At 42.6% G+C, this 14,866-nt stretch overlaps 1 protein-coding gene across 1 annotated transcript; it reads left to right on the top strand.

Moving 5' to 3' along the window:
- The first annotated feature begins 9,193 nt into the window (after window positions 1-9,193).
- On the top strand, window positions 9,194-13,865 carry LOC100487969 (serine protease inhibitor swm-1). Its single transcript, XM_002941788.3, has 4 exons — window positions 9,194-9,262; window positions 9,922-10,001; window positions 11,193-11,225; window positions 12,578-13,865. The coding sequence occupies exons 2-4, from the start codon at window positions 9,935-9,937 to the stop codon at window positions 12,964-12,966; spliced, it is 489 nt and encodes a 162-aa protein (XP_002941834.2). The 5' UTR covers window positions 9,194-9,262; window positions 9,922-9,934; the 3' UTR covers window positions 12,967-13,865.
- Window positions 13,866-14,866: the final 1,001 nt, after the last annotated feature.

The raw sequence follows: 14,866 nt of genomic DNA, 5'->3' as shown, positions 1-14,866 counted from the left end.
CCGCGAATCTCTGCAATAAAACCACAAATCCTTTATGTTATTCAATTTTTAAGCATAATGGTAGTAGAAAATATTCTCAGTTTGATTGGATGCTCCCCCTAACCGTAATCCCCAATCTTCCAAATGACAACATCATAGTTAATTCTTTTGAGTGTTAGTTTAGCCACGCCCTTTTACCCCCTTTGGCAATGCCCCAGTCTGGGGGTGATTTGGGGAAGGTTTTAATGGTAGGTTCAACTTTAATTGGAGTCATAACTCGTGTAGGGAAGTCCGGTTTTGACTCGGACAGCCTTAGTTTCGGAGGGACAGGACTATTTGAGATTGACATGGCGATCGCCCAATCAATGATAGCCACATCATAGCCCCACACCCTGCAATGGCATATTCCTACCCATGTGATGTCACTGTTCCTCCCAATGATGTCACACCCCACCCCTCTGCCAGGGCTTAGCCTAAGATCCTACAGTCCTTTTGGTCAGGTCAGATACCTTTTCTAATACAGGGTTAGGTTATTTCCACAGCCTAGCCAGTAAAATACCAGCCAGGGCCAGTATTACATATTTACCCACAAAGTAGTTGAGGCAGTAGTACTGTATGGTTTAAAGGGGAACTAAACCCTGCTGCACAGTGCGGTTCAACCAAACGTTACTCAGCTGTTGCCGGACTACAAATCCCAGAATAATGTAACATATAATGAAGGGTGAGGCATGCTGGGAGCTGTAGTCCAGCAACATCAGGGCTGTATTCTTAAAGCAATATTGCCCAATAAAACTGCATTACAATGCAAGAAATCCCCCAATGAGAATCCCAGCTGATGTGAGTAAATCCGGCTCCCTGTTCTCTGTTCCTGCAATTGGAGTTGGGAGCAATAAGCACAGTTTCCCAGCACTGAACAAGTCTGTCCCTTTATCCCCATGTCTGATTCCTGTGCCATATAATGACGGGAAAAATGCCATCATTATCTCTATATGTAAGGTACCAGCAAGGGGCCTGACACAGTGCTGGGAATCAGCATTCTCATTGGTCACTTCTCTTGCACTTACACTCACATTGTTGCTCAGTAGAATTCTCATTGGGGAATTTCCTTGCATCTATAATTAAGTTTTTCTTCTATAGCAAAACCAGGGGGCGCCGTGGGACAGCGTTATGGTTGGTTTACAACTCCTGAAGATATAATTTAGCGAGTCAGATAAGAAATTATGATTAAATATTTAGTGCCAGATTCAATTTAATGAGAAAAACACATAATTCAATTTCAAATTTCACTGAATTCCATCTGAATTATTATTATTATTCCATCTAATTTACTGTGAACCAGTAAAAAGGACAGGAATTCTATCCCAATTTCTAAACCCCTTGATTCCACAGTTTACCAGCTCCCAGGTCCAAAAAAGCTGTATGATCACATTATTGCTTAGCAGTGTAACGCAAGCCCTATCGTCTTAATCATAATCTGTCCACTGGAGGGCGATGCTCCTTATTCGGATGAGAAATCCCTATGAGAGCAGACATGTGCGCTCACATTTATATAAATAAACCAACATCTACTAGAAGTCCCCTGTGCCAATTAATCTGCATGAATTGAATATTTTCATTCACTATAAACCACATATAAAATGGGTATATTTACCTTTTCAAGGTCACTCTAAAAAGTGGGTGGGGTTTGTGGGTGTATTCAATGGTGTCCGTTTGTACCTAAACAATATTGTATATATACTGTATATTATGCCTGTTATATTGTGTATATACTGTATATCATGCCTGTGTGTAGACTGTATAGTGGGCCCGTTATAGTGTGTATATACTGTATAGTGGGCCCGGTATAATGTACATAGACCGTATAGTGGGCCCGGTATAGTGTATATATACTGTATAGTGGGCCCGGTATAGTGTGCATAGACCGTATAGTGGGCCCGGTATAGTGTATTTATACCGTATAGTGTGCCCGTTATAGTGTATATATACTGTATAGTGTGCCTGTTATAGTGTATATATACTGTATAGTGGGCCCGTTATAGTGTATATAGACTGTATAGTGGGCCCGTTATAGTGTATATATACTGTATAGTGGGCCCGTTATAGTGTATATAGACTGTATAGTGGGCCCGTTATAGTGTATATATACTGTATAGTGGGCCCGTTATAGTGTATATATACTGTATAGTGGGCCCGTTATAGTGTATATAGACTGTATAGTGGGCCCGTTATAGTGTATATAGACTGTATAGTGGGCCCGTTATAGTGTGTATATACTGTATAGTGGGCCCGTTATAGTGTATATATACTGTATAGTGTGCCCGTAATAGTGTGTATATACTGTATAGTGGGCCCGTTATAGAGTAGCCCAATGACCCGTAGTAAAACGTAGGGAAGCAGGGGCATGACAGATACGTTGGACAGACTTAGCCACTCCCAGTTGCAGGTGATTGGTTAGTTCGTAAGGGGTATAAAATGCTGGTAACTGTTCCCGCTTCTCACTCCATTTTAGTCAGCAGAGTAAAACGCCCACCCTCCCTCCCTATAGAGGTGGAGATAGCGGAGTGTCGTTGGCGGGGTGATTAAGTTGGGGGAAAACAATGGTTGGGTTAGGAGGGGAGTTTTATAGTTAAGTGGGGCTGGCATGCTTGGAACCTCAGGGGTAAGAAAGTGGATTAGGAGGTGAGTTTTGTTGGGTAGTTGGTTCCGGGCCAGAAGGGCAGCTGGCAGCGCCAGTTGCGCTGCGCAGTTATTGGATTGTTACAGTGTTTGGCTATTTAAAAGTTGATTTGTTTGTTATACAAACATTTGTGTTATGTTTGAGATGTTGTTTCACATTTGTTATTTATGTTATGTTTTAAATTAAAACTTCACTTGTTGTTAATAAATTTTCTGCGGCCATTTTTATCCCAAGAATTGGTGTCTGTGTGTTTATTGGGGATGGTAAGTAAAGAGGTAAAAGGGGGTTGTTGGTTGGGAGAAGGGCGGGTCAAGTTCCAACATTACTCATGTCATGTATATATACTGTATAGTGGGCCTGTTATAGTGTGTATATACTGTATGGTGTGCCCGTTATAGTGTGTATATACTGTATAGTGTGGCCGTTATAGTGTATATATACTGTATAGTGGGCCCGTTATAGTGTATATATACTGTATAGTGTGCCTGTTATAGTGTATATATACTGTATAGTGGGCCCGTTATAGTGTATATATACTGTATAGTGTGCCCGTTATAGTGTGTATATACTGTATAGTGTGCCCGTTATAGTGTGTATATACTGTATAGTGTGCCCGTTATAGTGTGTATATACTGTATAGTGGGCCCGTTATAGTGTGTATATACTGTATAGTGGGCCCGTTATAGTGTGTATATACTGTATAGTGGGCCCGTTATAGTGTATATATATACGGTATAGTGGGCCCATTATAGTGTATATATACTGTATAGTGGGCCCATTATAGTGTATATATACTGTATAGTGGGCCCGTTATAGTGTATATATACTGTATATTGTGCCCGTTATAGTGTGTATATACTGTATAGTGGGCCCGTTATAGTGTATATATATACTGTATAGTGGGCCCGTTATAGTGTATATACTGTATATTGTGCCCGTTATAGTGTGTATATACTGTATAGTGGGCCCGTTATAGTGTGTATATACTGTATAGTGTGCCCGTTATAGTGTGTATATACTGTATAGTGTGCCCGTTATAGTGTGTATATACTGTATAGTGTGCCCGTTATAGTGTATATATACTGTATAGTGGGCCCGTTATAGTGTGTATATACTGTATAGTGTGCCCGTTATAGTGTGTATATACTGTATAGTGTGCCCGTTAGTGTGTATATACTGTATAGTGTGCCCGTTATAGTGTGTATATACTGTATAGTGGGCCCGTTATAGTGTGTATATACTGTATAGTGGGCCCGTTATAGTGTATATATACTGTATAGTGTGCCTGTTATAGTGTATATATACTGTATAGTGGGCCCGTTATAGTGTGTATATACTGTATAGTGGGCCCGTTATAGTGTGTATATACTGTATAGTGTGCCCGTTATAGTGTATATATACTGTATAGTGGGCCCGTTATAGTGTGTATATACTGTATAGTGTGCCTGTTATAGTGTGTATATACTGTATAGTGTGCCCGTTATAGTGTGTATATACTGTATAGTGGGCCCATTATAGTGTGTATATACTGTATAGTGTGCCCGTTATAGTGTGTATATACTGTATAGTGGGCCCGTTATAGTGTATATATACTGTATAGTGTGCCCGTTATAGTGTATATATACTGTATAGTGGGCCCTTTATAGTGTATATATACTGTATAGTGTGCCCGTTATAGTGTGTATATACTGTATAGTGGGCCCGTTATAGTGTATATATACTGTATAGTGTGCCTGTTATAGTGTATATACTGTATAATGGGCCCATTATAGTGTGTATATACTGTATAGTGGGCCTGTTATAGTGTATATACTGTATAGTGGGCCCGTTATAGTGTGTATATACTGTATAGTGGGCCCATTATAGTGTATATATACTGTATAGTGTGCCTGTTATATAAGGATAATCTTACTTCATATAAATAACGGGGCAGAAGAGTTTGTTTAGGCCCGGCCTGGTCACAGACAGAGAAAGCCCTGACATAGGAGCAATGTGTTGTTAGAGCCGGGTGTAGGGGCCTCAGAAGGCAATATGGCTGCTCCCACTGAATAAATACCAATACAACACGGTGCTATCCCGCCCTTTTGAAATCACTTTTGCAGAGCTGCCAGCCAACCCCATGTCATTAAGGAAGAACATGATCCATTCTGGGCCTAGCTGAGACCTTATTTCATATTATCAGTTAGTGTGAAGATGAAGAAAACAGGACTGGTTCATTATCCCCTTCATAACACGGGATTGGTTGGCAGCTCTGCTTGTGCCCAGTTACAGCGCCCTCTTCCTATTGCATTGCTAAACAGGGAATATGGGGAGTAATATATTGGGTTAATGCAGCACCTTGTTGTTTCTGTGTGGTAAAGGGGATTATTTCTGTGTGGTAAGGGGGATTATTTCTGTGTGGTAAAGGGGATTATTTCTGTGTGGTAAGGGGGAGGAGTTCCTGTGTAGTGAGGGGAAGGAGCCCTGCTCCTGTAAGATGTACACAGGGTTGCCAGGTTGGCAGTTTTCCCGTCAAATTGGGCTACTAATTTAAAGCCCTGGCGGGTTTCCAAAGTACAAACCCACCAAGGTACAGTTTTGGGCTATTTTTTGGAGCCTTGGCGGGTTTGTAGTTTGGAAACTAGCCATAGTTTTTTTCCCCTAGTGTGTCTGTTGCGCTGCATGCTGGGTAATGTAGTTTGTATCAATTATAACTGTAACAATTAGCCTACAGCTAGGATTAATATAAAACTACAATACCCAGCATGCAATTGGGCAATATAGACAGAGGCTCCATTTTTCTATTCCTTTTTGCTCTTTCAGGCTCAACCTGTCTGCCCTACACCCCGCTCGCTGCTCTATAGGGAATGTGATTGTACTGTTACTTTCTACTGGGATGTGGGGGCAATTCTGCAATTGGTCCTTAAGCTATAACTCTCAGGATCTCTTGGGGCTGCTGGGAGTTGTAGTTTAACGCACCCATATGTATATCATGTCCGGGGTTAATACAACATTCGGAATCTATTTCTGTAGTGACTTCCCAGGTGAACTTGGCACAGAGGGAATTATCAGTCCATCCCAGTCACTGGGTAGTGATTATACGCTTTCCCATATATACTTTTATTTTTTTAGAATTGTTTTCATTGCACATATTGGGCTATTTTTGGGCTACTTTCAAAGTGGCTTTTGGCTAGTTTTGGGCTGGTTTTAGAACTGACTTTGGCTGGTTGGGAAAAATAAATCTGGCAACCCTGGCTGCACAGGAAGCTAGGCCTGAGATAGAGGGAGAGCAGCAGAGGCCTCAGACCAATGCACCTGTTACTAGGGAACCCCCCATAGCAGCAAGGGGCACCGTTTCCAGGGTGCAGAAGGAGAGGGAGTCGTTCTCAGGGCTGGGAATAAAGAGCATTTTGATTTAATTAGCACTGGTTTCTGGGCGCCATACTGCGGCACATAGATGAAGTTGCTTCATTCCCCTTTGCAGCACATGAGCTTCACTTTTTGGCGTGAGAGACCAACCCCTCATACACTGTATTTGTCCTGCCAAGTTTTGTAAATAGGGAAGGGTAGGTGGGACACATTCATAACTCATCTAAGGCTAAATTTGCATGGGGGAGAGGCTGCTAATCTGGTAATGAAAAGCTTCCCAGAAAAATCAATAAATCCTCTAATTACCCACTCACATTACTGGAAAAACCTGCTTGGTGTCTTTGCTGCAAACTCCTGCACTGAAAAGAGATAAAGAGCCACTATTTCAACTGTTTGTTCTGCTCAGGCTACAGGCTGAGTTATTCAGGGAACTCTGAGTATCACTCATGTATTATAAGGGATAATGTACCCCCTACTGTAAATGATAAGGATATTAGCAGTCACTGAGGGGTTCTGTGCCCATATAAAGGCACAAGGCTGCAGGCTGAGTTATACAGGGAACTCTGAGTATCACTCATGTATTATAAGGGATAATGTACCCCCTACTGTAAATGATATGGATATTAGCAGTCACTGAGGGGTTCTGTGCCCATATAAAGGCACAAGGCTGCAGGCTGAGTTATACAGGGAACTCTGAGTATCACTCATGTATTATAAGGGATAATGTACCCCCTACTGTAAATGATAAGGATATTAGCAGTCACTGAGGGGTTCTGTGCCCATATAAAGGCACAAGGCTGCAGGCTGAGTTATACAGGGAACTCTGAGTATCACTCATGTATTATAAGGGATAATGTACCCCCTACTGTAAATGATAAGGATATTAGCAGTCACTGAGGGGTTCTGTGCCCATATAAAGGCACAAGGCTGCAGGCTGAGTTATACAGGGAACTCTGAGTATCACTCATGTATTATAAGGGATAATGTACCCCCTACTGTAAATGATAAGGATATTAGCAGTCACTGGGGGGTTCTGTGCCCATATAAAGGCACAAGGCTGCAGAACAAGGGATTAGGAGCTGTCGGCAGTCTCAGAATGTATTATAGGAAAGGCCTAATGTTGGGGTTGACATAAAACCTGTAATTAGATTATGACAATGATAATATATGACTATTCTCACTGTATTGGGCAGGGCAGTGGGTGTTACTATTATAGATGAGGATTTTCCCGTGAATATATTACAACATATGATACATTTCATTAAACATTAATTAACGGCCATATCAGAGAATTATACTGATCAGTAAACACCAATCTTACACACTGTCAGAAAAGAACAGTAGCAATGTATTGTAAATAGGGCAAAATCGACTCAGAGCTCAGGTCAGGGTGTGCCCGTCCCTCTTTGGTTCTGCGCTGCCCGGGTCACCAAACAATGCCGGCGCCGAGCCCAGTCTCTGATCTACATCACTGATGCATCAAACAGAACCCCTTGATGGCTTTCACTCTTTGGATTCCACAACATGACATATTTAATTACAAACCTTTTAGTGCTGCATTGCCCAGAGGGGGGCACCCAAGGCAAGCCCCTGGGCTCACTCCCACACTCCATTGATGATCAGGGCCTGAGTTAGAGCTAGCAGAAGGGGGAGGAGCCTACAGCCCTAAAGCCCACCCCCATCCTTGTGCCCTAGGCACTTGTCTCCTCTGCCTACACCTAGTTCTGGCCCAGGCATCGCCAGTAGATACTGGAAGGGAAACACATAAACTGCAGTCAATTATACTCGAGTTGTAACCAAGAGCAACCAATCAGAGTGCTTACTAGTTTAATCTAACTGCTGACCGGTTGCTGTGGTTAAAAATCTTTGCTTGTTTTCTCTTCTTATGTTGGATTTTACATTTTGAGTTTTATTTTTTCAACATAGTATGTTGTGTTGAAAAAAGACATACGTCCATTATGCCTATATATAACCTGCCAGCTATCCCCCCTCCCCCTGTATTCCCTCACTTGCTAAAAATCCACCCAACCCCTTCTTGTACCTATCTAATGTATCAGCCAGTACCACTGATTCAGGGGGGGAACCTCACAGGGTGTGGGTATTTGGGGGTGACAGGGGGTTGGCTGGAGATTATATTATGCCCCTAGAGCCCATGTGTCTATGCTCCTGCAGAGATGGTTGGTAGAACATTATGAGTAAGAACCAGCAGTTCAGCCAGGCGTGCCCTATGCAGGTTATGAAATACCAGGAAACGTATGGGCAGGGTGTGCCAAGGTGTGCCAATAAGCAGGGGCCTGGCCCAGTTTAACGCTGAGTTTTTATTTCCCTGTTGGCTGCATCTCACCTGTTCTACTTTCAAGGAAAAACCTGTAAGTAACAGGAACTGTAAGGAACAGGGTGGGGATAGGTCTGCTGTGGGAGTGGGAATTCACAACTGGGGTGTGGGCCCTTGGGATAGCAGCCCCGGTGGGCCCCGGACACTTCAGTCCAACACTGGGTGATTAAGTAGGGTAGTGATGAGGAAAATGTTTAGCCAGGCATGGGTTCGCTGCAAATTTCCGCATTTCGCCATTTTTTTTGTGAAATGGCAGAGTGGAAAAAATTAGCCGCACACTGAAAAAAAGTCGGCCCGTAAAAAATTGTAATTTTTTCATAGTTTCAATCATTTTTCGAGGAAGCGAAATGGGACAGATTCGCTCATCACTACCTGATAGGTATCTGCCCAATACCTGACCAAATACCTGTGGGTGACCCTATATACCCCAATGGGCAGCTTAAGTGCACAAGTGGATGAAATATGATCAGGGTTGGACTGGGGGGTGCAGGGTCCACCGGGGCTCCCGCCCCAGGGGCCCTGCAGGTGCCCCAGCCAGCCGTGTCCCCTGCCCCCCCAGGGTGCCCCGCGGGGCCCCCACCTGACGTCCTCCCCGAGCGCGTATAAATTGAACGCGTCAGGGGTGGAACAGTCAGAAGGGGGAGTGCTGGCAAAGGTCGAACTGGGCCACGGCCCAGTCTGACCCTGAACATGATAGAGGGAAACCCCATAGAACCCGAGTAACGTCAGTGCCTGCGCATTAACATTGCTAATTACACAGTGTCCCTGCTCTTTACTGGAAAGCCAATAATAAAATGGGCGGTAACGAATGCTTATTAGAAAGCTTATTTGCATGAATCAGTGCCAGTGTAACCCACATTATCATTAGGTAAAGCAGCCCTTCCATACAGAGCTCCCTACATCCAGAAGTGCCCTCACATCAGGTAACTAAATCCTTATGTCAGTACGGTGCAGATATTCCTGCATTAGACTATATAGGATGCATTACATGTTATGCAGCAAATATGTGCCCCATAGGGGGCAATCGGTGCAAGGGAAATAACCACACTACTTGCAATATCCCATCTGCATTGAAAGGAGTTGTGAGATAACTTTTAGTAGGATGTAGAGAGTGATATTCTGAGACAGTTTGCAATTGGTCTTCATTTTGGAAACTCCAGTTTGGAGTTTCAGCAGCTATTTGGTTGCTAGGGTCCAAGTTATCTTAGCAACCAGGGAGTGGTATGGATAAGAGACTGGTATATGAATAGGGGAGATTAGGGGGATCCTGACTGGCTCATTGCTCAACCAACGGCATCTAACGCTGATGGGTGCAGATGGGATATGGAGAGTAGTGCGGTTACCGATTGCCCCTATGGGAGTAGTAGCAACTGCTTTTGTTTCCATTCCTATTATCAATGCTTTATAAAGCATCCTTATTTTTTTTGCCCAGGTTTCATTACACAGGTATGAGACCTGTTATCCAGAATGCTCAGGAGCTGGGGTTTTCCGGATAAAGGAGCTTTCCATAATTTGGGTCACCATACCTTAAGTCTACAAAATAATGAACTTTATTGTTAATTTTTTTTTGCATATGTTCCAGGTACTCATCAAAGATGGCATTTTGGGTCTACTGCCTTGTGATGCATCTGCTAATACTGAGCCAGACAGATCCAGCATCAGGTAGGGAGCTTGAAATATACAGCATATATATATATATATATATATATATATATATATATATATATATATATATATTGGTCCCCCACCTTTGTCCTTTTATATATACTTTACCCTCTGACGTAGGAGCAGCAAAAATAAATCTCCTTTTGCTTATCTTTTTATATATACTCACAGTTCCCTGTATAACTCAACCTGCAGCCTTGGGCCTTTATATGGGCACAGAACCCCTCAGTGACTGCTAATATCCTTATCATTTACAGTAGGGGGTACATTATCCCTTATAATACATGAGTGATACTCAGAGTTCCCTGTATAACTCAGCCTGCAGCCTTGTGCCTTTATATGGGGGGCACAGAACCCCTCAGTGACTGCTAATATCCTTATCATTTACAGTAGGGGGTACATTATCCCATATAATACATGAGTGATACTCAGAGTTCCCTGTATAACTCAGCCTGCAGCCTTGTGCCTTTATATGGGCACAGAACCCCTCAGTGACTGCTAATATCCTTATCATTTCCAGTAGGGGGTACAGTATCCCTTATAATACATGAGTGATACTCAGAGTTCCCTGTATAACTCAGCCTGCAGCCTTGTGCCTTTATATGGGCACAGAACCCCTCAGTGACTGCTAATATCCTTATCATTTACAGTAGGGGGTACAGTATCCCTTATAATACATGAGTGATACTCAGAGTTCCCTGTATAACTCAGCCTGCAGCCTTGTGCCTTTATATGGGCACAGAACCCCTCAGTGACTGCTAATATCCTTATCATTTACAGTAGGGGGTACAGTATCCCTTATAATACATGAGTGATACTCAGAGTTCCCTGTATAACTCAGCCTGCAGCCTTGTGCCTTTATATGGGCACAGAACCCCTCAGTGACTGCTAATATCCTTATAATTTACAGTAGGGGGTACATTATCCCTTATAATACATGAGTGATACTCAGAGTTCCCTGTATAACTCAGCCTGCAGCCTTGTGCCTTTATATGGGCACAGAACCCCTCAGTGACTGCTAATATCCTTATCATTTACAGTAGGGGGTACAGTATCCCTTATAATAGATGACTAGACAAGTTGTTAATGGATACATGTCAGTTGAATGGAGATGATACTGGTGATGGGATGTAACCAATAGTTGCTAATCAGAATTCTTTACTTGTGCATTTGCTTCTTGTTTTGCAGCTCAGGCCAATGGAAACAATGATGCTCCTCCAGGTAACAACTGTCTGATTAATTCAACCAACCAATCACAGGCCTGCTACCAAGCTTCACGTATCAGTTAGAAATTAGGACCCCATTTCACACTCGACCCTACTGTTGTTGTTTTTTTAGTCACAAAAAATGTAGGAACAACTGAAACCAATAATATGTAGTGGATACCGGCTGTATGAAGGCACTTCTACATCAGTATAACAAATATGCATTCATTCTCAAATCAAGTGCGATATAAGTTTAAAAATATGCATAGTTTCATATTAATATAGAGATACGTAAAGCTTAAAAAAAAGTAAAATTTCTCAGGGTGCTTTTCTAAACACTTTTTGCAATTTACATTAATTATATTTTTCAGTTTCAGAGCTATACACATTTTTATTAAAGGGACACTGTCATGATTATTATGGGGCACTTTTTATTTCTAAATGACACTGTTACACAGCAAATAATTCCCTCTGCCATTTAACCTTTTATTCTTGAACCAACAAATGTATTTGTAGCTGTAATATTGGTGTGTAGGCGCCATCTCAGTGCATTGTGCCTGAGTCTGAGCTTTCAGCCAGCGCTACACATTAGAACTGCTTTCAGCTAACCTATTGTTTCTCCTACTCCCATGTAACTGGAGGAGTCCCAAGCCGGACTTGGATTTCTTGCTATTGAGTGCTATTCTGATACCTACTGGGAGCTGCTATCTTGCTCCCTTCCCATTGTTCTGCTGATTGGCTGCTGGGGGTGAGGGGGGGGGATATCACTCCAACTTGCAGCGCAGCAGTAAAGTGTGCCTGAGTCTGAGCTTTCAGCCAGTGCTACACATTAGAACTGCTTTCAGCTAACTTATTGTTTCTCCTACTCCCATGTAACTGGAGGAGTCCCAAGCCGGACTTGGATTTCTTGCTATTGAGTGCTATTCTGATACCTACTGGGAGCTGCTATCTTGCTCCCTTCCCATTGTTCTGCTTATCGGCTGCTGGGGGTGAGGGGGGTGATATCACTCCAACTTGCAGCGCAGCAGTAAAGTGTGCCTGAGTCTGAGCTTTCAGCCAGCGCTACACATTAGAACTGCTTTCAGCTAACCTATTGTTTCTCCTACTCCCATGTAACTGAAGGAGTCCCAAGCCGGACTTGGATTTCTTACTATTGAGTGCTATTCTGATACCTACTGGGAGCTGCTATCTTGCTCCCTTCCCATTGTTAATAAAGTTTTTACTATGTTTTATTGGCAAATTGAAATTGGGTCCTTTTTAGCCCATTTCACACTTTATTGGCTGTTTTTATTGCCTGTTCTGTCTATGTTAAAGAACATTGCATATGATAAGTGATCAATAACAAATGATCTTTAATATATTTTTCAGAAATTAGCTGCCCCCCCAATATGAGATACAAGGGGTGCAAACGCAACTGCTTCAATACATGCGATAACCTCAACAGCACCAGTGAAACCTGCATCGGCCCGTGCACCTTGGATTGCGACTGCGTAGACGGATTTGTCTTCGAATCTGACCAATCCAGTGTGTGTGTTAATGTCTCGACGTGCAAGGTTTCTTGTCCCGCCAACATGCATTTCGATTCCTGCGTGAAAACCGATCGGCGTACCTGCGCCATGCTAAACTCCACCCCTAACTCACTTCCATCTTGCGTGCAGCGTTGCGTTTGCGACGAGGGGTTTGTTATAGCTGATGACACCGAGGAAAAGCCTAAATGTATAAAAATAAGTGAGTGCTCCAAAATCCAGAGTGACTGAACCTCTTATACAGATCTGGGTCCCCTGAAGCATTTGGTTCCATTGCTTTTTATATAGTGATGAGCGAATCTGTCCCGGTTTGCTTCGCTGAAAAATTCTAGAAACTACGGAAAAAATTGCGAAATCTGGGTGCAACGCAATTTTTTTGACGCGGTTGCACCTTTTTTTGATGCAACAACACTTTTTTTTTGACCCAACCGCGAGTTTTTGTTACATCTATACCTGGTGAAATCATTCGTTGATCCAAAAAAAGCATGTTCGTGTCAAAATAGGTGCAGTCTCACCAAAAAAAGGCGCGGCCGCATCAAAATTGGCGGCAAAAAATGTTGCGGTCGCATCAGAACAGTCGCACAAGTCAAAAAAAAGTTGCGTGGCGCCCACATTTCGCGATTTTTCCGCTCATTACTAATCTCCAATAATCACTTTGGCAATTTTGCCACACATTCATTGCATAATGTATATGTGGGATATGAATGGTGTAGGGTTTTTCCACAATATCGGATCAGATCGGACCCTGATGTTATTTGGGGGTGGGGCTATGACATAAGAGGCAGGGAAAATGGGTGGAGCAGGTGGGGAAAGGGTGAATGTGACTGGGAAATGGGCGGGGCAGAGGTGGGCCTGTGAGCATAAAAGCTGATCAACAGCAGAGAAGGTGAGGAAAGGGGGGATTTATAGGATATTGCAAGTTTTATACTCTTTTATACTAACTATGGAAATTTCCAGTGGAGACTTTTCTAGGGATTCTTAGTTATATCTCATTGTAGGGTAATGGGTGGGAATTTCTCAGGAAAGACTACTGCATTGCTGTTAGTGTTACTTTTCCTATTCTTCAGCAGTTATTACTCATGACATGTTTTTGCTTTTCATAATAAAAAGGGAATTATAGACGGACTTTGTTCTTGACTACAAATCTTTTTCTTGGTTTTTCATTGGAAGACACTCCTTTTTATCATTCAGAATGTTGGAGAGGGTACAGGACACAATGGGCCAGATTCAATTCAGCGAGAAAAGTTATAATTTATCACGTGATGGACGAAATTCAATTCAGAAAAACACATGAAAACTATTGAAGTCCGTGGGAATAAACTGGAACTGAATTAGAAAAATGTCCATACCAAACCATGAGATAACGTTTTCTCACTAAATTGAATCTGGCCCAATGTTTTTGAAATATTAACCCATAAGATATATGTAATAAATACTTTGTTTCAGCATGAAATGGCACTGCTGCTGCTCTCTCTGATTTGTTATATACTGTTAACCACATTTGGCACAAAGTTGACACCCTTCGGCCAAGGTCCAGGTGGGATAGTTGGTGTAAACTGCCCTCTGCACCCAGTAAAGGCCTTTCCAGCTCCTTGTGCCTCATGTTGTTCCCTTGCTTGCACATCTGAGTAACACACAAGCTACACGGAAATCCTAGGGATGCTCTTATGTGGCCGTTCACTACCAACTACAAATGGCAGCCCTAAACCTAGAATGAGGTTTTTGAATGCCAAAAATCCTTGGGGAGCAACCTGCAGGGTGAGGTGCCAAGTTTACTTGCCCAAGGCATCTTGAATGGGGCCTAATGTGGTTAGGATTCTGGGAGCAGAAGGGCCATCAATGATTGCACTAGCATGGAGCAAGGGGATTTAATGTAAGGCCGGAAGAAATTCCTTATAGATCATTTGAAAAAAGGTTTATAAAATGTGAAAAATGTAAAAAATTGAAACAAAAACAAATCTATTCCCATGGTAATGTAATGCACAACCACTGAACACTCCATTAATAGTAGAGGATTGAATTGTGTCTTGAAACGACTAAGAGATTTAGATATGGTATGGAGAAGGAGCTTGCAGTCCCGGCAGGAGAGGGCTTATTCTTCCACTTTACAGAGCGCTGGTAAGGCCCCATC

Source organism: Xenopus tropicalis, chromosome 7 (assembly GCF_000004195.4).
Source record: "Xenopus tropicalis strain Nigerian chromosome 7, UCB_Xtro_10.0, whole genome shotgun sequence".
Lineage (NCBI taxonomy): Eukaryota > Metazoa > Chordata > Amphibia > Anura > Pipidae > Xenopus > Xenopus tropicalis.
This window is presented reverse-complemented; position numbering and strand designations above follow the sequence as displayed.